Raw genomic sequence first — 22,260 nt, forward strand, 5'->3', positions numbered from 1 at the left:
CTTTGTAATTATCAACTGTAAGACTCCAACTAGCTAAGTAATTTCTCCTCCTTTAAATGAAGTTGACAGAAACCATGTGACCAGGAGAGGGGTGGCTGCAACTTATCCTTTCTTTCTCTCTTTGATGCTCCTCCTCCTCCCCGCAAGGCCCTACACTGAGGGTACAATTCCATTCAGTGGCCAAAACCCGAGACTCTTTGAAGATATGTGTTTGAGGAGATAAAAAGGCTAAGAGGGGAATGGGTTAAGAAATGGGCTTTGGGCCCATTTAGAGCTGTGAGACGCAGTTCTTTGCTTATATTAACACGTCTATTACCTTGTCTAGGACAGCCTATGCTACCTGATCATTTTCTCATTCAGGTTCCTCTCCCAGAGAAAAATCACACCCATTACCAGGTCTAGGGTTTGACTGAGTGTCTGCCTAGGTTTTCATGGTATGCTCTAGAAAGATGATACCTAAGCTAATCTATGAACAATTTTTTTTTTTTAGACGGAGTTTCATTCTTGTTACCCAGGCTGGAGTGCAATGGCGCAATCTCGGCTCACTGCAACCTCCATCTCCTGGGTTCAGGCAATTCTCCTGCCTCAGTCTCCTGAGTAGCTGGAATTACAGGCACGTGCCATCATGCCCAGCTAATTTTTTCTATTTTTAGTAGAGACAGGGCTTCACCATGTTGACCAGGATGGTCTCGATCTCTTGACCTTGTGATCCACCAGCCTCCGCCTCCCAAAGTGCTGGGATTACAGGCGTGAGCCACCACGCCCGGCTTTTTTTGCATTTTAAAGACTGATCATTCTGCCTCTGTTGAGTATTAGCACGTTTCGGAATAGTAGTTTTGGAGGCTCAAAAGAACAGGCGTAGGAGTGTACACTTCAAGTCAGTCATCCTGTCCTCCATTATCCAGGGCCCCCTGCCTGTCACCTTCCTTACTGTCTTTCCTTTAGAAGGAAAACCCCTTGAAACGGATGAATCCCTCCAAAGACCGGGGTAAGGACTGAAGTGTGATTCTTCACAGGACCTTGATTTCTCGATTTGAGCCAACAATGTCTGTAGCTGCTTTCGTCTGAGCTCTAAGCCCTGACCTCAGATACTCTGCAGGACCTGTGGAGGCTCTGTTATTATCACCAACCATCCATGTTAGCTTTTCTTGGTTAAAAAAGCCTAAATTTGAGTTTAAGCAATACCCTCTGCCATAAGCGTTTCTATTTAAATCCACACTGTCATTTTAAAGAAAAATATTAAGCAATTATTTATGTTTATTTGGCAGCATTACACAGAAGAAAAAGGTTTAGTAAATATTTCTCTGTTATGACATGCCAAATATGTATTTCGTAATGAGTAAAATTTCATTCAAAACTTGCTGAATGAGAATGATTTAATGAAACATTAACTGATTGAACCTATATTTTTCCTTAAAACCAGCAGGTAATTTGTTAACAATGTGTTTTAATCTGCCAGTGTGTTCTACACACGGTGTTCATTTTGGTTTCTACTCATTCTACTTTCATCTACTTGCCAAATAAGAAACCGTCATATTATCTTCAAAAGGTAATAAAAGTGCTCATAGTAGTCACATACTGCAAGAGCAGATAAAAGTCAAATTAATTATCATTTCTGATAGATATTATTATTTAAAGCACCCTCCTCCATGTAATGAAGTAAATAAACTAATCTTATAAATAAATGTTGTAAAACTTTGCAGGCAGAACATTTCAGAGTAGGGATTTATGGTAGGACATAAGATCTTCATGTAAAATATACAAGATTTATTAGCCTAAGTACATATTTTTTGATGGTACATATTTTAAAATGTCACTTAATACGAGTTATATTTTAACCTCCATAGTTAGCGAAACCAATGCTCTGTTCGAGATATTATTTTAAATGAAGCCCTAAATCAAACCTGTTTCTCATTAGGGTTTAAAGTTCATACTTTTTAAAAATCCTTGTGCCGTACTGAGTAGTAAAATTTTGTCCTCATTACTAACATAAGACAAGTTGATAGTAAACATGTGACCAGGCTGGATGTGGTGGCTCACGCCTATAATCCCAGCACTTTGGGAGGCCCAGGCAGGTGGATCACCTGAGGTAGGAGTTCAAGACCAGCCTGATCAACATGGCGAAACCCCATCTCTACTAAAAATACAAAAATTAGCCAGGCAGGGTGGGGTGTTCCTGTAATCCCAGCTAAGTCTGAGACAGGGAAATCGCTTGAACCTAGGAGGCGGAGGTTGCAGTGAGCCGAGATTGCGCCACTGTGCTCACCTGAGCGACAGAGCAAGACTCTGTCTCAAAACAGCAACAATGATGATCATGACGACAAAAAAATTATGTGACCTAAAAATGGCCACTCTGAATCAAAGCATTTCATGCAGTAAATTGATAATCCCTCAGCAGTACTGCAAGACTGAAAATTGCAGTCTTCCTAGACCTTTCGTATAAACTTCTGGAAGACAAGCCTCTCATTATCTCAAAAGAAACTCTATCCACTAACCTTCAGACACTTAAAACGACCTGGTACCAAGACAAAAACTGCCTGGGGAGTTACAAAACAGCAGGGCAAAGCACAATACTTTACCCTAATCTTGTCCCAAACCAGGTAACTTTCCTCTCTTAAAATATACACTGCACAGTAGCTGGCCACACTGCTGTTGCCTGGTTAGCTCAGAGCTACATGTGAATTTCAAATCCTGAAGATGCTGATTAAAGTCCCCCTGTGCCAAGAAAGAGGGAATCACCTGAAGTCACTTTAAATCTTGGTTTCCTATTATTTTTTTAAAATCCTGTAGCCTCTGAATGAACTGATCATCATCCATTTACAGAAGAAAAGAACATTGTTCACCAACAAAGGAAAAAGAATTTAAGTCGTGTAAAGTCTTCTTTAGATACAAAAAGGTCACCAGCTCCAGGGAGCAGTTCCATGGTTTTAATGAAGACTTCAGTGTGCAGAAACAAAGGACTGACTGCATTAGGCCAGAATCCAATTGTATTTCTTTACCAGTAACTGCATACCTACCCCTTTTTCCCTTTGAGTTTTGTTTTCAAAAAGAAAAAAAAAAAAGGAAAGAAAACCAGGTAATGAAAAAGAAGTCTTAAAGAGACACACTCTGGTTAACCTTTTCAACCTACTGAAGGAAATTCAGGAGTAGAAATATCAAGAGAGCAGAAGTCTGAGCAGTGCGCTGCTTAAAAAGTATCTAGCTTTTGCTCTGATTTAAAAACAAAAAAAAAAGTCCATCAAATACAAAAAATGAATCGGCTTAATCTTAGCAAAGCTTATAGCTGTTGATGTATGCCAACCCTTAGGGTGCGATCATAAATGTTGAATTTGCATGGAGTGACTCTTTAGTTGAAAACATGTCTTTGTGCCAATAGAACTGGAAGGCTCTAGGAGTAAAGAATCCAACCAAAAAACATTTTGAAATCCATTTTTCCAGATCCTTCAGTTAAGCCAACTCTTCTCTGAGTTACAGTACCACCGTGGTGTTCTCTTTGGGAAATGCACTTAACTACCTTGTGTTATAAACACAAAGGAAGCATACATTTCAGCTAACTATTCTGTTTAAGAAAATTATTTAGGAAATACTTTCACTGTTTGCTTCTTCCTGAAATTCTGAATACCAATTGAGGGGTACTTAAAAATTCAGTATTTTCAGTATTTGTTTGTTTATTTTCAGATGGAGTCTTGCTCTGTCACCCAGGCTGCAGTGCAGTGGTGCCATCTCAGCTCACTGCAACCTCTGCTTCCCGGGTTCAAGCAATTCTCCTGCCTCAGCCTCTAGAGTAGCTGGGACTACAGGCACCCACCACCATGCCCGGCTAATTTTTGTATTTTCAGTATAGACGGTGTTTCACAATATTGGCCAGCATGGTCTAGAACTCCTGACCTTGTGATCTGCCCTACCAATGTGCTGGGATTACAGGCATGAGCCACAGCACCTGGCCAGTATTTGTTTCTTAAAATGACTCCAGGACTGGCCCCTAACTGTGTCTGTCACCATCTCTGTGCCCCAGTTCCTTCCCAGGTCCTTGCTGCTGACTCCCAACCACCAATCTGGGTTGCTCATGGTGTGGTCAAGAGTGACAGAGGATCCTGAACCATAAATGAAAGGGATGAGCCAGGAAGAGAGAGAACACAGAAACTCGTGCTCCACACAACCCCAGGAAGCCATGCAGGCCAGACTCGCTCAAATGTGGCCGTTCAGAGAAACAGCACTTGGTTCTGCTTTTGCTGTGTTTGCTCCAAACTTCCTAGATTCCCCACATCAGGGTGTGGTGACACAAGCAATTTGGCCTTCCACTCATTTTTGAGGAAGAGGGGTTTATGCTTTCTGCACTGCCAACCAGTAACCTTCATGTAACCTCAAGTCTCTGGCCTTCTCCACTCTCTGCAGCCAGTGAGGTAAGACGAAGGGCTCTGAGCTCCCACAAGGCAAGGTTTGGAGTATCTTCTGACGCTCACTAGCCCATGACACATAAGTGAATATACTCTGTTTCCAAAATAATTTTCTTTTAGTGCTTAGTGTCACTTAAGGTTTTGGAAAAAATAAAAATAAAAATAAACCACAATTCAGTCTTTCAAAATCACCTAACCATCCAAATGACAGACAAAGCTCAAAGAAAAGATACCTTTTGACTCTGCTCTATATTTGCACTCTTTGGTTATGGTTTCTGGAAACCTTCTGTAAGTTGGGTAGATAGAAAAAAATGAGTACTTTGGGAAGCTGAGGTGGGCAGATCACGAGGTCAGGAGATCAAGACCATCCTGGCCAACATGGTGAAATCCCATCTCTACTTTAAATACAAAAAGTAGCTGGGTGTGATGGTGTATGCCTGTAATCCCAGTTACTGGGGAGGCTGAGGCAGAATAATAGTTTGAATCCAGGAGGTGGAGATTACAGTGAGCTGGGATCATGCCACTGCACTCCAGCCTGGTGACAGAGCGAAACTCCGTCTCCAAAAAAGAAAAAAAAAAAAAGAAAAGAAAAACACTGAGTAAAATGTCTGATGAGACATCATGCTATCCAACAAACATTTACTGAAAAAATAAGTTGAGTTGGATAGTTTTTAGTTCTGATTCTACTACTTATTAGCTGTACGTCTCCAGGTAAGTTATTAATTTCCCTGAGCCTCAGTTCATTTCTGGAGAATGGGGCCAACTTGACATATGCCATCCGGCTGCAGTGACAATCACTCTGTCATGGGGCTCCTTGCACGGTGCTGCCAGGCAGCAGGAGCCCAGCCAAGCAGGGAAGGACAGTGAGGTACAGTGCTCTTCAAATTGCAGGTGCAACCAATGGATCATGAAATCAGTTTTGTGGCTCGAGACCATCATTATATCTTTTATATTAACCAGAATAGAATGTGTGTGATAAAAAATATCAGGGCGCAGAAGCATGGAGTAATACCATGTTGAGAGGTTTTTGTTTCTGTGTGTGTGTGTGTGTGTGTGTGTGTGCACCCGCACAAGCCCACAGGAAATCATGTTGCAAAGCAGAGTTCTGATCGGGGATCGTGCTGGCCAATGTGAGTTTAAAGTCCCTAGGGGAGGGTTTAGGAACTCAGGATCTGGTGTTGGAATTCGCCCTACATTCCATTTGAATCCTGGCTCTGCTGTTTACTTGCTAAGTGGTTCAGCAATCTGTGCCTCAGTTTGAAAATGTGTCAGATAAGGATGACACAGAATTGCTGTGAGGACAAAGTGGGAGATGGCAAGGAAAGAAGCGAACCATGCTAAGGTCCTGCAAACATTAGGAATTCCCACTACTTGTGTAACTTGTCTGGGACACAACGATCACTAAAACACTAGAGCTAAGGGGGACAGCCCCTGCTCTCACACAGGGCTAAGAACCAGTGTCAGCTGCCTGCTCCAGAAACGCAAAGCATTAGTGGGGTACTGAGAGCAGTCAGGAATGCTGCTAAGACCAGGGTTGGGGGAACCCAGAAAACAAAGTGATAGCCTCACCTTTTGCCCCTGTGGGAAAAACATTAGATTTCTCTCTTAGGCTTTTATTGTGCACATCATTTTTCTGTGTTTGTTGCTGCTTCACTATTTAAATTTACATAAACAATTTGGTTCAAGAAATTCACAAAGGATCACAAAAATAGAAGTTAACGAGCCAAGTCCTTCTAGAATAGTGAGTAGCAGTAATACCCTCAAGGCCTGCGCCCCAATCCTTAATGAGAAACAGCTACTATTTATTGAGCATTCCTCAGAACCCGGACGAGGGCCACAAACATGTTCTCATCCAGTAAAATCTTCACAACCAATCTGTGAGTTAGTAATTACTACGCCTGGTTTAAGGATGAGGAAACTGAAGCTTGGAGGCTAAGTGACTTCATTGAGGTCACACCGGTATCAGGCAGTGCTGGAATAAAAGTGTGGGTTGTGCTGACACTTAGGAGATGCTCTGAAAGATTCTGTCCCAAGCAGTCTGCTGAATGATTTCCTGGGTCGCATTAAGCATTGCATAGTCGCTCTAGACTACGTTTCTTTTTCAACCAACATTGAGCCTTGGAGACAAAGCCACACAAAGTTAAAGAAGAAAGGTTCTATGTTTACAATGCTTGGAGATCAGCATCTACATGGATACAGAGCTTAGTAGTGTTTGGTAAGCATGCTCCCTGGACTATATACATAGCACATTTGCTCAAAAGTAGGGTGGAAACTTATGGAACTGAACCAAAACCTGGTGATGTCAAGGTATATTTAGTCTTTGCTCAGATGTGCTTCCAAAACATTACTGGCAGAGCCAAGAATCATCTAATGTTACTTCTTTATTTAGAGTTCTTTTATGTACACAAGCACACAACTATTTCTTATTAAGAAGCACTCAAAGTAAATGCAGGGCAAGTTGCTAGATCCTTTCATCCAAGGATATAAAAGTACTTCACAGACATGCCCATTATCTCTGCTAAGTAAACTGCATTTGGCCCATTTTTGAGATGGACAGAACCAAAATACAAAATTCGAGAATGTATGCTCTCATTTTCTACTGTAAGCATGAAGTCATGCTTGTGATAGCCAGAGGGAATCTAATATGCTAAACATTTCTTCCTATTTGATCCTGAAAGGGATACTTTTTATCCTTTAAATTAAAAAAAAAAATTGTGGTAAAACACACATAATATAAAATTTACCACTTTCATTGTTTCAAAGTAAACATTTCAGTGACCTGAAGGACATTTATACTGTGCTGTAGCCATCACCACCATCCATTCATTCACAAGACGCTTTTCATCTTACAAGACTGAAGTCCTATGTGAGATACTGTAATTTCCTGTCCCCCACCTTCCCTCAGCCCCCAGTGACCATCCTTCTACACTGTGTCTCTGTGAAATTGACTAGTCTAGGCACCTCATACTAGGGGAACCAGCTAGTGTCTGTCCTTCATAACTGGCTTATTTTCACTGAGCATAATGTCTTTAGGGTATATCTGCATTATAGGCTATGTCGAAATTTCCTTCCATTTTGAAGCTTAATAATTTCCCATTGTATAGACAGACCACATTCTGTTCATCCACTCATCTGGTGATGGACAATAGAGCTATTTCCACCTTTTGGGTACTGTGATGATCATGGATGTACAAAAACCTGAGATCCTGCTTTCAATTCTTTCAGGAAGTGGAACTGCTGGGTCACATGTTAGCTCTCTTTGGAAAACTCTATACCGTTTTCCAAAGTGGCTGCACCATTTCACATTCCCACCAACAGTGCACAAGGGTTCCAATTTCTTCACATCCTCAAAATTCCTTAAGAGTGATTCCCGTTGTTTTAGAGGTCAGTGCTCGGGTAGCCATAACTGTACTTGCTGTAAGATAAAAATCACATTCTCCTTCCCTTCATGTTCTCTATGCTTCCCAATAAATGGGCCTTTAACAGTTGTTTATATCCACATGCCCAGAAAGCACATTTCTGCCTGGGTTTTGCTCTTGTCTCCTCTGTATGTTTCTCTTCTCAAGAATGTGTGAGTGTGAGTGTGTGTGTGGGGGGTGTGCTCCTCAGGTCCCCTCAATGACTGTAGAGTGGTTTAAAAATCCCACATTAAAAACAAACAAACAAAACCCCAGCCATGTCTGGAGTTGAATGTGCAGGAGTGTTAAAGTGAGGGGCGGGAGGGAACTGTAAGCCTGATGGAAGCCATGAGGCCCCACAGCTGCAGACCCCATGCCGGTGGGGGGACAAGGTCTATCCTGCTTATGCCTATACACCTGGAGCACAGTAATTACTCAATGGATACTTCCTGAATTTATGTTAAATATGAACCAATGCAATGACAGGAGCTCTCATTGCACAGATAATCCAACCTCTAGGACACTCCTTGAGAGTCATAATTCTGTTAAGGAGAAGAAAAGACAATAGAATCAGAGCCCAAGAAGGCATGGCCAGTTTAATCCTCTACACATACTGGGTCTGTGTGAAGAACGCCACACACCCTCACGACTGTGATCCTAAGAAAGACAAAGCTGGAGTGCAGAGAGACGGAATTCCTTCGCTCATGTTCTTCCTTGCTATTCTGTAACAACTCCCTGGTTAAAATCATTCACCAAGAGCTAAATTCTAAAAGTCACAGCAAAGCAACTATAAGCTTTGCAATTCTCACAGCCCACACTTTCACAGAAAGCTCTTCATGGAGGTAATCACCTTTGAGAAGGTAGCTTTAGTTCCTACAGCACAAATCCAACATTAAAACACTTAAAATCCATGTCTCCCCTTAGAAACCTTTCCAGTGCTAAACAAACCATGCATCATTTTGTCCTTAGAATTATGTGGTCATCAGTGGATAAAACTGTGGCATCTGAGCACAGAAATCTATCTGGGTAAGTTATTATTAAGTATCAAACACACACACACATACACAGAAACAAACAAAGCCGGATATCTGATGAAAACATCTGTTGAAAATATCTGCTCTTCAAAACATGCACTATTAGGTGAAAACAACAACAACAACAACCCTTTCATCCAATTAAAAAAAAGCAATAAAAGTAAAAGCAATTAAACATAGTTGCTCTTCTAACAGGAGCAGGCAAGGACGCTATGACTTGCATACCTGAGGTATAATTGACATTTTCTTCCTTAAATCGTGAAGTCCAATTTCAGTTGTCAAGATCTTATCAATCCAAATTTTACCTTCGGGTTCTGACAATCTAAAAAGGGCCGAGATGAGGGAACTTTTTCCAGCTCCAGTTCTTCCCACAATGCCAACCTACAGAGAGATCCAGGAGACAGGATTAAAAAAAAAAATCACAAGATAAAGCAAAAGTAGGAGAAAACTTCTGGTTTTGGAAGAAGAATTAAGGACATGCTACATGGAGTGTAGTCTAAGAGTCTGCCAACCTCAGCACTGATGACCTTCTGAGCTGGATACTTCTTTTTGGGGGCTGGCCTGGGCATTATGGGGGATTTACTAGCATCCCTGGACCCTACCGCATAGATGCCAGGAGCACACTCCCAAGATACCACCAAAAATGTCACTGACAAATGTCCCCTGGGGCAAAACTGCCCCTGGTTGGGATCCACTGTTCTAAAAAAAGAGTTAAAAATAACAGAATCTGTTTACTGGCATTGAAAAGTCAACAGTCTCCTAAGCGGCCCATGAAAAGGCAACTTTTAAATTAGCTTTACTTGCGGGATCTGAGTAACTTGACTTTCTGAAATAATTTCACAGGGATATTAATTCAAGACAGAGGTGTCAGAAATGACATAAACGAGTATTCATTTTTCAGAGTCCTGTCATTTAAGATGACATATTCTTTGGTAGAGAAACTTCCAAATATTATCTGGCTATATTTTGTCTCAAACGGAAATGTTTTAAAATTCTAAAGTGAAGATTGTAGTGTCTTAAAAGACAGTAATAACTAGTAGCCAAAAAACACATAATGAGATCAACAACAACACAAATAACATTTGCTGCTTACGTAAGGCCTTTCATCTGAGCAGTTCAAAAGGCATTTTACAAACTAATTAATACTTACAATTTGCCCCTTGAGAAACATTTGTGTCAAGTATCACTCCTCTATTAAAGCAAGATAGAGAGAAATGAAGGGCACTGCCAATACCATCAAAGAATCAACAAAATGCAGGTAAAAACGTGGGGGCTATACTATATTGTAAAAACTGGCTTTCACAAGTGTGCATATAAATCTGTATGCAGAAACTGGCCTCTGTGCCAATGACCTTGCCCAACCGCAAATTTCCTGGAGGGAACTTCCCAAGAAATGACATCCTCCTTATTTAGGAATCTGGAGTCAACAAAGGCCACAAGAGATGCCTTCAATCATTTGTCAATTAATTTAATAAATTTCAAAACTCACTGCTTTAAGCAGAGAGGAAGCAAACTTACTGAGCACTGAGTATGTGTTGGGAATGTTACATTTACCTCATTTGAACACCTCCATATCTGTAAAGTCTATAATGCCATTTCCACAAGGAATTTTATCTTTAAAGAGATAAGTGTACAAAATTATAAAATGTAAATGTTTAAAAAGTGACTTTAGCTAATTTTACTACCTTCGTAGTCATTTTCTTTCTACCTTATGGTAAATCCTAGCTTACACTTTATAGGTGGGCCATTTTCTGCATATAGGTACATCCTGGTGTGTGTGTGAGTGTGGCTTATATGTGTTTCTAAGTATCTCTGGGTGTCCTCATGTGTAAATCAGCACATATCTAGACATAGACAAATGCTGTGTTTGTGAGAATGTGTCGACACTCATGTTATCAGCTCTGTGGGAAACTGAGCCATCTGTGCAAACCTGGACGTCTGTAGGCTATTATTGGTAGATGGCCAGGATGGGCCCCTCAAAGGCAGGGGACACTGAGGGCTGCCTACGACCGTAAGACTAGGCACTCGAAACTCAGGTGAGGATATAATCAGGAGAAGGCAACAAAAGAAAACCTAGCTCTGGTTATTTCTCTTTTCAAAGTCATCAAAATTACTGTCTCCAAGTCTTTCACAAGTCACCAATGGGTTTTACCAAATCCAATGGAGAATATCACTAATATCAGTAAGTTTACATTCATAACACCAAAGAATGTATTTTTTAATTTGTGTTATTTTAATTGTGTTACAATATCCCCTTTTTGTTTTCCCAACTGGGCCAAGAGCGGTCTCTTTGGCCAAACATTAGATTTGGATCTCTCTTCAGATATAAAACTCAACATGATCAATACCCAGTACCCCACTCAGAACAGCTGCTGCTTCTGACTCCTCCATTTTAATTTAGTAAATTCTTCCCCAAGTTCACAGGCTCAAAACACCCACCTCCCAGCTTTCCCCAACTCCATACCCTAAAGATATTACTTGTTCTGTTTGACTCAATATCCTCATTTTAATTTCTGCAGCCATTACCTGAGTGCAAAGCTGCATTAACATTTGAAAAACAAAACAAACCCTTTTGCTAGTTATAACCAGTGCAAGTGAATTTGAAAAATAAATAAATCCTAGCCACAACCCCAGCAATCTGACAGAATCCTTGTTATACGTTAATGCTTTTTCTTTCTGAACTTGAGTGTGAGTTATCTGTATTCCTAAAGATATAATCTCATATATTTAAACAAAATGAGAATATAAACAGATTATTCTAATCTACTTTCATTTATGACTTAATAAAAGTATTTACTTTAGTGGCCACATAATATGACAGTATATATGATTATTTATTCAACAAATCCCCTATTTGTGGATGTTAAGGCTCCATATTTTGCTATTGTAAATAATACCATGTTAAAAATCCTTGAAGCTATACCTTTGCAAACAACCTTAATTAGTTCCTTAAAATAAGTTCTTAGATGTGGAACTGCTGAGGAACAGGTATGAACACTCTCAAGGGGGCTGTTAAGTCATGCCAAACTACCCCCAGAAACACAGTACCGACTTCCACGCCCACCGGTATCCCTGCAGATTCACTAACCAGGGAGTTACAACTTTGTCTAATTAACATTAGTTTGATTCTACAAAGTGGAATCACTTGCCCCATCACATCTTGCTAGCAGTACCCGAGATCTATTGGCTTCAGGCCTCCAGCGTCTTCCCTGTGCACTCACTTTTCAGATTCAACTTCTGAAGTATAGCTCTCTGCCTGGCACTCCACACTGGGAAACCTCTACAGAATGGTCCCAACTAACCTTTCCATCCTTAGCTCCATGACTGGCTTGAGTTTGCAGGATAGCTGTGAAGATTAAGCGTGCACGTGTGTTATTCACCTAGTGGTTCCTGTCCCTGTACACTCACAGGTGCCGAATGCTTCATTCACATCGAATCACAGCATCGTGCCTTGGCATATGCCATCGCGCCTTTCACATGAATTTCGACCTGCTGAAATCCTAACCATTTTACAAAGTCTGTTTCAAATGCATAATTGCATTAAAATCCTCCACCTGACCCCTCGTGCATTTCCCCACACTTAATGGCTGTCATACACCTTTTCTAAACAGCCATAAAATCTGTGAACTCCTTCTGTCTTACAGAGCAGCCATTTATACACTACTTTGTTTCTTCTACTAGGTGATAAGTGCTGTGGGCAGGACCTATATTAGAATTAGCTTTGTATTATTTGTATCACCTGTGGTGTCCTGCAAAAACCAGAAATCCCCCAGAGTCGAACATTTAACTCAGGCTTGAAAGGCTTATGGGAACACTATTGCCATATTGCTCAGGTACATTAGCTAGGTGTTTTCCGCCTCTTGTCTTGTTTAAGTTATACAACTTGAATGGTTAGACCCTATCAGTTGCATTAGGCCCTATCATTTGCATTTTTCTGAAATAACTGAGCCCCTAGATGGCATAATGGGACTGAAACCCAGGTCTGCCTGCCTCTTGCCCACTCTGCTGACGGCCTCCCTATCACTTGGATGGCCTGGCTCTGTATTCCCTTGGTCCAGCTAGAAGGGAGACAGCGGGGAGAAGTGTGGTTGTGGTTAAAGGCACTGGCCTGCTATACCGGTCCTATTGTCACACATTTAATGCATGGTATGGGTGACACCATGGACATGGGTGAATATCAGAAGGTGGCTGGAACAAGAAACTGACAACTTTGAGCCAAGAGGGTGGCTGTATTAGGGCGAGTTACAGCTGTTGACAGGAAGAAGTGGCACCCACAGCAGAGGCTGGGAGAGAGACCTCTAGCTACGTTGGGCATGGGGCACCTAGGAAGGTGTACACAGACAGACCTAGTGTACTGTTTGGGGCAGTGAGACTAATTTTGATCTCATCAGTAGTGAAAGGAATTCAAATACATTGCTGTGCTGAGTGGGTATGAGGACAGAGACTGCTATTCAGGAAAGGGTGTAGTGTGGGGTGAAAAGTGTGATAGAGACAGAGATGTCTAGAAAGGTGCAAAGGAATGCAGAAATGTGGAATCACACAGAATTAAACCGTAATGTAAACTCACGATTTGTAGAAAAGTAAAAACAAAAAATCTGTAGGGTTGTATGTGGCCAGGGACTATCCAGAGGCTCACGTTTCCTTGTAAGAGGGGCTGGGGCAATCCGTGAGCTCAACTTCAAGTTGTCAAAAGAAGTTTCTTGGAAATCTCAGATTATCAGAAGTTGTTTACTGGGGAGCGATGGCTTTACTGCAGGGGAAAGGGGTGGAGCTGGTTCTTGTGCCAATGCAATTTTAATCAAAAGGGTGGGGTGGGCCTGACAGTCTGCATTTCTAACGTGTTCCCAGCAGAGGCAGGTGATGCTGATCCCGGCCCACAAGATGAGCAAGCAGGCAGGGGAAGTGGGACAATCTGGCTGTGAGGGGAGGGGTTTCTCAGCAAACATTAATGTAAAACAGGAGAAAATATAAGAAACTAATATTTTTGCACATTATAGCAAGGTCTAATACACATCTGTAAAAATGTATTATCCAAGTAATAGCTCTGAGCAAGGGAAAAAAAATAACAAACCAAAATCAATCTACCTCTAGACCTGAAAAATGCTTTAAAATGGCCCAGTACCCTCTAAAATGATTAAATCAACCACAAAATCATCTAAATAAAAAATGCAGCAGTGTTTGAAATCTAACCAGGAATCCTAGGGTGGTATATACCTCATTTTGGTTCATTCTTTCTTACTTGCTATTTCTTCCATGAATTAGAAACCTGCTTAGTGCCTATTACTTTTTCCTATTTATTATAACATCCAGGAATCTGAGCAGATGAAGCAATTGAAAGAGAATGAAGCCCTGTTTCTGCTGTGTGGACACATCCCTGCCGGAAAAAATGTCTCTCTCCATCAGATCCAACAGCGAAAGGCACTACCTGAGATCCTGGGGCTGCCGGCAGGTGTGGAGAAGATGAACCCTGAATATACACAGGCAAAGTGCAACAATTCACCACAATGTTGCCTGGATGCCATCTCTGAATACACAAATAGAGCTAAAGGTGACACTGTGAGTGAACCAGGACACAAATCAAAGCCAAGTGGGGCTGGGTGCGGTGGCTCAAGCCTGTAATCTCAGCACTTTGGGAGGTCAAGGCAGGTGGATCGCTTGAGGCCAGGAGTTCGAGACCAGCCTAGCCAACACGGTGAAACCCCAAGCTACTTGGGAGGCTGAGGCAGGAGAATCACTTGAACCAAGGAGGCTGAGTGAGCCGAGATTGCGCCACTGCACTTCAGCCTGGATGACACAACAAGACTCGGTCTTAAAAAAAAACCAAAAGCCAAGTGGTTGTAGCTCTAATACAGCCTTCAAATTCAATTTACCCACCTGTTGAGAAATGCTGAGTGTATGATTGCTGAGAAATGCTGAGTGTTTGCTAAGAATAGAGGCAAGGAAAACCTAGATGTGCCCACCAAGTAGAAAACTATTTGGGGCATTCTAAAGTGGCAAGGCAATATATAAATATCATACACCGGTTAAAACAGTTCTTTAAGTGTGGGACATCTGACCCTGCCCCCCATAGTTCCCTTGTGAGGAATACTTTTTAGTTTGTCTGTGATCAGTGGTAAGTGGGCACCAGATGCCTACTTGGTATATTTTTGTGTTATAAGAAAATACCAAACATGTTTGTTAATAATCATCACCTGTTCAGAGAGAATAGCTGTGTGGGTCAGAGTCTGCTCAGGGCCTTCAGCCTGGAATGCTGTCAGCCCTCTGAGGCTCTCAGCTTGGAAGGCTGCTGGCCCCTTGGATAGTCCCACTTTGCTGTTCTATCTGGGTGTCTGGTTCTGAATTCACTCAGTGCCACCTGGGTGGGGGTCTCTATGGCTGAGCTAGTCTTGGTACCCTCCTACATTTTAGATCTCAGGTAATCCTATGATGTAGGGGGGTGGGGTTTAAGATGAAACAATATCAGTGTGGAGATATAGGTTGTTTTCTAACTTGTACAACAGAGATTTGTAGATAATTCATATTATACAGCTTCAAGGGAAATTTACAATGTGACCAAACTAACTGAATGATGATGACTATGGAGGACCTGATAAACACAGTGTCTGAGAGGAAGCAAACATTCCCCTGATGCCATCAGGAACAGAATCTGAAAAACCTTGCTTTCAGCAAGAGCTACAGCTGATGTTGTCTGCAGAGTGGTCTTCCTTCTTCATACCCACAAGGACATGGGGTAGGTAATGAGGAATCAGCATTTGCTGGTTTCCTGGGTATCATCTGGCCATGAAGCTGCATATTTATTTTTCATGGCACAATGAAAAATTTATGACTGTCCATTAAATAGGTCTGTGGTGGGAAGAGCTGAAAAGAGCAGTTCTGAAAGTGTCTAACACTGATGCCCAGGGAATGGGTTGTTTGCAGGAGCTGTCATGTGTGTTTTGTTACTGATTTCTTTGGATGTTCATATCTCTCACTCTCACAGGCACCCACCATATGCCCTGCAGCATGCCATTTTCTAGGGGTGCAGAGGTGAATATAAAATGCTCCCTGACTGTAAGACTCAGGGTACTGTGAGATGCTGAACCAGAATTATACATCATGCTATTGTGCTGTCTTCTTTAACAAAAAATTGTAGTAAGATACACAAAAAGCACTTAATGTACTTTTAAAGTTGTAGTAAAATAACATAAATTGCTTATTGTAACCACTTTAAAATATACAGTTCTACTGCATTAAATACATTCATGGTGATGGGCAACCAACACCATCATCCACCTCTAAAACTCTGTTCTTCTTGTGAAACTGAAACTCTGTACCAGTTAAACGCTAATGCCCACTCCTCCACCCCTGCAACCCACCATCCTACTTTCTGTCTCCATGGCTAATTCCTCCATGTACCCACATGTAAGTGGAATCTTATAGCACCATCCTTATCTGTCTGGAATTGTAACGAGAGGGGTGGGAAGGGGAAGAGATTCCTACTGTCTTGTTTGTTCTGGTTTAATTCTGTCAAGAGGCTGTCTTAGTCCTGGCCATGGGCCCTAGGCCACATGTGAAAGGGACATTACTGGTGGACTTAGATGCCTGCAGAACCAGCTCACAAACCTCCACATAGCCTCCCAATCCCCTCCTTGCTTTCCTTTCAGTGACTTATGAGTGAGTCTCTGGTGCCTTTACTGCCTCCAGCTTGGGGCTCTGATTTCTGAGCACTGATGGGGTCATAGGATCTAGGTCTTCCCTGGGGGCTGAGAGCCACACAGCTCCTGTCAGGATGGGCCTGGAGCTCATTAAGGTTGCAGCAGCAGTTACCCTGGCCAGGAGCTAGCCATGTAAGGATCAGATCTGTGATCAAACTGTTTCAGAAAGAAAGAGTTTGCAGTGAGAGAGAAGGGGAGGGAAAGCAAAGCACGGGTTAAAGGAAGGCAAGAAAGACTAAGGAAAGGGCCCGATATAGTTGGCTGTGTCCCCACCCAAATCTCATTTTAAATTCCCACATGTTGTGGAGGGACCTGGTGGGAAGTAATTGAATCATGGGGGCAGGTCTTTCCTGTGCTGTTCTTGAGAAAGTGAATAAGTATCATGAGATCTGATGGTTTTACAAGGGGAAGTTTTACTGTACAAGCTCTCTCTTTGCCTGCTGCCATCCATGTAAGATGTGACTTGCCCCTCCTTGCCTGCCACCATGATTGTGAGGCCTCCCGTTCCATGTGGAACTTTAAGTCCATTAAACCTCTCGTTTTTCTGTAAATTGCCCAGTATCAGGTATATGTTTATCAGCAGCATGAAAACAGACTAATATAGGGTCAAAGGATGAAGGAGGAGAAAGGCTGGACCAGAGCTCAGCAATGGAGAGGAAGAGAAGGACTTGAGAAACACAACAAAGTAAAAATCGACAGAATTAGACATGGGAGTGTTGTGACCAAAAGCCAGAGTTGACTTCCTAGAAAAATGCGTGAGTAATTAGATGTCAAATAGTGTATCCTGGGTCACCTTAAGCTCCAGCCCTAAGGCCCTGAGACCCATCAACCACATTGAAACAGTTCACAGCATGAAGAAACAATGTTGGGATCCACATTTCATGGTCAGTTTCCAAGATAGGTTAACCTATGTATCACTGATCTCCTTCACACATCCACAAGGAAGCCAACAAGCAGACGTAGCACTAAATCTTCTGAAATTTAGATGAGGCAAGATGCTTGAAACCAACCTTTTCTCGTGATTTAATGAGTGCTGTCAGGTGCTTCAGCACCAGAGGCCCATCTAGACTGTACATGAAGTTAACATTGTCAAAGATGATCACTCCTTCATGGGGCCAGGCTGGTGGTGGGCGTTTCTGGTATTCCCAAGGTGCTTCTTTTTCAAGGTCTGTGTATTCAATCACCCTTTCTACTGAGATCATCTGAAAGAAATATAACATCCCCATGGGTTAAGAATGGAGGGTGTCATTTATGATGTTAAGAGACTGTCAATGAAATGTTCTTTTACACATGGTTGGTTAAGGGGAGAAGCAGGAGACCAATGAGGATGGTGATGACTTACAAACTTGGTTCATGATTGTGTAACACCTTCACTTACAGCCACTTCCTTCAACATTAGGTTGAAATAATGAGAGAAATTAATGCTCAGATTTCATCTACCCACTTTTCACATCTGTATTAAAGGCAAGGAAATTTTGTAAAGGAAAAGAATACTTACATCTACCAGTCAAGAATCTCTTGCTGACCAGGCACGGTGGTTCATGCCTGTAAACTCAACACTCTGAGGCTGAGGTGAGTGGATCACCAAAGGTCAGGAGTTTGACACCAGCCTGGCCAACATGGTGAAACTCCATTTCTACTAAAAATACAAATAGTAGCCAGGTGTGGTGGTGGGTGTCTGTAATTCCAGCTACTTGGGAGGCTGAGGGAGGAGGATCACTTAAACCCGAGAGGCAGAGGTTGCAGTGAGCCAATATCATGCCATTGCACTCCAGGTTGGGTGACAAGAGTGAAACTCTGTCCCCTGCAGCAAGAAAAAAAAATCTTCTGCTATAGAAGGGTTACCTGATATAGATTCGTTAAACTGGATGATCATGAAACCTCACTGTAATAATTACTCAAATTTTACTCTATGAGAATAATGGAAAGATTTTATGTTCATTGCTTTTCTCCCTTTAGGAGAAGATGCAATTATTTAAAACACTGATTAAAGCCACCTATACCACCATAAACTAATACCCTTTGACTAACACACTCCAAGAGGGTGCTTGCTGTACCAAGAAGGCACGCCATCAAACCCAAGACCTTCCTTCTGTTCATCACATAAGAGAATAAAGCTAGAACTGGGAGAGGAGGACCTATTAATTAAACATAAACAACCTCAAAATATTGCAATCTTCTTTTACCAGGAATGAAGAATTACCCATTAAGAAACAAAAATAAACAGGCTTCTAAGAAATTAGCATATATCCTCTCCAGAATTTCAGAACCTCCCTCCTACAGAGACATTTATTACATCTGAAAAAGCTTGTGATGAATATAAAACCTGCTGACATAGCAACCATGAGACTCAGAAAAAGATGTATATATTTTATTTTACATTAACATTAAACAGATGGAGGAAGGATCTTAAAAACCTCTGTTAGCAAAGATGTAAAAATAACAGTTTCAATATTTCACATAAGAATAGCTTTTATGCCATTTAATGGCAAGGAGACTTGAAAAGGCAGAGAACGTGAAGATAAACATTACCATATTCTCAACTTCGGCACTTTGTCGAACACACCACTGAAACATCCCCATGAGCGTGAGGGCATAGGACAGCGCCAAGCCAACCTGCCCGGCATCCAGAGCTATGTCAGGAGGAAGAAGAGAATAAAGTCAATCTCACTTGAAGCTTAAGCCTGGCTCCTTCTGCCCCTTACCAGTAATGTTAAAACAATTTGCACATAATGACATTAATAGCTACAATTTTACCATTTGTTGCTTGAGATCAAGATACAATGGGGTAAACAACACTGTATATTCAGAAAGTTTATTAGATGATTTTATGAATTTCAACAGGATCAACATACATTTGCTTAACAGTATTCTGTATGCAAGAAATAGTGTCATTATTCAGACATTCATTATTATGGTTTCAGAGCCCATCATTTCAGAGCCCACTTTCTATGTGCAATTCAACCACAGCTGGAAACCACTAAAAACAACAAAGCAATAGGTTGTAAGTGTCAATGCTTTTGAGACTAAAATACTACTCTCCTTGTTCCATTAAGTACTGTCATGCACGTTGTTACTGGGATGGTGAACTCATGCTATACTTGTCTGGTACCCATGTGGCAGTGAAGATGATACTCTTTCCTGCTGAGAATTTTTCTCAACCTCATGCACCAGGCAACCACAATCAATAGCAACAAGTAGTCAGAAAGCTAACACCCTAAGTGGGACAAAATGCTTCAGAATAAATTGGTTGTCTCTTCACCTACCAGACACTAACAGAAATGTTTAGAATGTCAATTGTACATACCTCAACCCATTCAAAGAAAGATAAAAGAAACCCATCAAGACCCAAATGACTCCCTTAAATGAGTCACACTGCTGAATCCTATCCAACCTGACACCCTGTAAATGATTTAATCCACTTCATTAGGACCAAACAGTATGCAGGATTAGACAAGGTGGCAAGAGTTTAATTTAATAACTGTAAACACAGCTATGAATTGTAATCATACCATTCATAGTTATTCACATCTGTACTTACTTTTTGCCAGAATCAGGGACCCAAAGGCAACGACGATGACAAACATGGCACAGATGGCATCCAGACGGACGGCAAGCCAGCGGGACGTTGTCAAAAACAAGAACCAAGCCTCTGAATTTGAGAACGGTAATAAGCATGATGAAGAAGGAGAAGAACCGTATTAACTGCATTGAACGCGAGTGTGTGTTCTGCTTAGCTGAGCTACAGATTTTCCCATGGAGTAGGACAGCAAAGCTGCACACCCGAGGAACCTACAGATTCCAGAAAGCTAAGTGATACAGGCAATATATGATACACATACAAAATAGTACAGTGGCTTTGAGTGAAATGCATGTGAATATGAAACCCAGAAATATGAACCTAATAAAGAACTGAGAAAAACAGTCTCCTAAGGGCATCTCATGGGAAGTCCACCCATGCACATGGTTGATTGTTACAGTTCTCCAATAGCGGAGTGTAGCTCCCAATTTATTTCACCTTCCATACTTACCAAAAAGGCTATACGCACTAGCTATCGCTTAGGGGCTATCTCAAAATGACCTCACTACCAGGATTTGCATGTGCTTTTTCGTTTGTTTGTTACTTCTTTTTTCCGTTTTGCATGTGGTTTTTAAAGTGCCATTTCATCAGCAAGATGAAATAAAGCTTGGAATAATGGACCAGAATTTTGTAGATTTGGTGGAAATTCTGAAATTTCCGAATCGAAAAAATCTTCAATGATTTTTCAGCAAACTGTAGTATGTGAGCCAGCACGTATTTTTGTAAATAAAGTTTTACTGAAACACCGTCACAGCCATTTGCCAGCATACTTATGTCTGCTTTTGTGCTACAACACAAAGGTGATTAATCGCAACAGAGACAATAGTGGCACACAATGCCTAAAAGATTTACTAGGAAGCCTTTTTGCAGAAAATGTTTGCTGACCGAGTCACAGGCCATGCATGGTGAGAGAAGGACCCCATAAGACAGTCAGGGGCTACAAAGAAGGGATATGCAGAGGGGATTCTGAGAGGAGTCCAAGCCCAGAAGAAGGGGATGGAGAAGGAGAGGAAGATGTGCAAAAAGCAGGATGTGGGGCTGAGCTCTGAGGTGCCGGCCAACAAGTTCATCCACACAAGGAGGTTAAGCCAGAGAAATCAGATCCTGTCCTCTGAAACCAATTCCTGAAATGGACAGACCTGAATGTAAATCCTGGTGTGCATCAAACAGTTCCTGACACCTCTCTTCTGCTTTGTATGCCCGAATGGTCCAGAGCCCCTGGAGAGAAGATGATAAGTGGGAAAACACCGGACTCCGGGCTGGGGAAACAGAGATAGAGAAAACACTCAGTGAGTCTGGATGCAAGGAAACCAGTGGCCTCCCAAGCTGCATCATCACGCATCCACCAATCAGCACATGCAAGATTCCTAGGAGGCTTCGTGATTCGAGGAGAAATAAATGCTCCCAACAGCCTGAGGGGACCCTGACACTGCAATCTCAACCTTCTGCTCAAACCACACCTCACAAAAGGGGCCTGGAAATGAACGTCCTATCTTTGACCATATTCAAATCTAGTTATAATTCTTTCATTCCTAATTCAGCCTTCCAGGTCCTCCTCCTCTCCGTATTCTTCCCTGACATCTCTTTGGGCAGAAATGATATTTCTCTGATTTTTGACCCAGTAGCATTTTTAAAAACAATTCTGTGGAGAGATCTCACCACACTGAATTAGTCATCTATGTGTCTGTCCCCACCTTAAATTGTTAATGTCTCAAGGGCTGGCTATAGCCATTGCATCCCGGTAACTGGACGGTACCTGGCACAGGACAGGTACTCAAGAAGTAAGCTGAACAGACTGTCACTTCCCTTCATCCTGGGGAATCTTCTGTGCCCACTAACACTAGAAGAGTCCTTTATGATCTCCAGGGAACTGGGTGCTTCAGTGCCCTTGTGCCATGTCCAAGGAACCTGCCCAGCCAAGATGTCTCTGAATGGTCTTAACACTGGCTCCGGGAACCTGATGGATGTTTTTAGGACTGCCCCGTTGAAAGGTCATCCTGATCTCTGGAGGTCTCTACGGAATGTGCCATTGCCTTTTTCAGAATCTGCTGTGGTCTCAGTGGGTTCATCATCTCTACAAAATTTTAAGAGGTGAATACTCTTTTGTGTGACTTCTTTTTTCTTTGGGAACTGGATAGCCCATGAGGATCACTGCTC

General features: G+C 41.9%; 1 protein-coding gene across 7 annotated transcripts in view; it reads right to left on the minus strand.

Annotated features, from left to right (window-relative positions):
* Positions 1-22,260, minus strand: part of ABCC4 (ATP binding cassette subfamily C member 4 (PEL blood group)) — a 291,898-nt gene that overhangs the window by 37,061 nt on the left and 232,577 nt on the right. For all 7 annotated transcript variants that reach the window (XR_008475284.2, XM_017969971.4, XM_054242433.2 and 4 more), the window contains 5 exons: positions 21,243-21,362; positions 20,065-20,175; positions 19,056-19,156; positions 17,534-17,725; positions 9,055-9,210 (listed from right to left, as the gene is read on the minus strand). Coding sequence is in view for 6 of the 7 variants with exons in the window: in XM_017969971.4 (XP_017825460.1) it covers positions 9,055-9,210; positions 17,534-17,725; positions 19,056-19,156; positions 20,065-20,175; positions 21,243-21,362 (680 nt within the window). In the remaining variant the exon portion in view is untranslated. The remainder of the gene's footprint in view (positions 1-9,054; positions 9,211-17,533; positions 17,726-19,055; positions 19,157-20,064; positions 20,176-21,242; positions 21,363-22,260) is intronic.

Source organism: Callithrix jacchus, chromosome 1 (assembly GCF_049354715.1).
Source record: "Callithrix jacchus isolate 240 chromosome 1, calJac240_pri, whole genome shotgun sequence".
NCBI classification, from domain to species: Eukaryota; Metazoa; Chordata; class Mammalia; order Primates; family Cebidae; genus Callithrix; species Callithrix jacchus.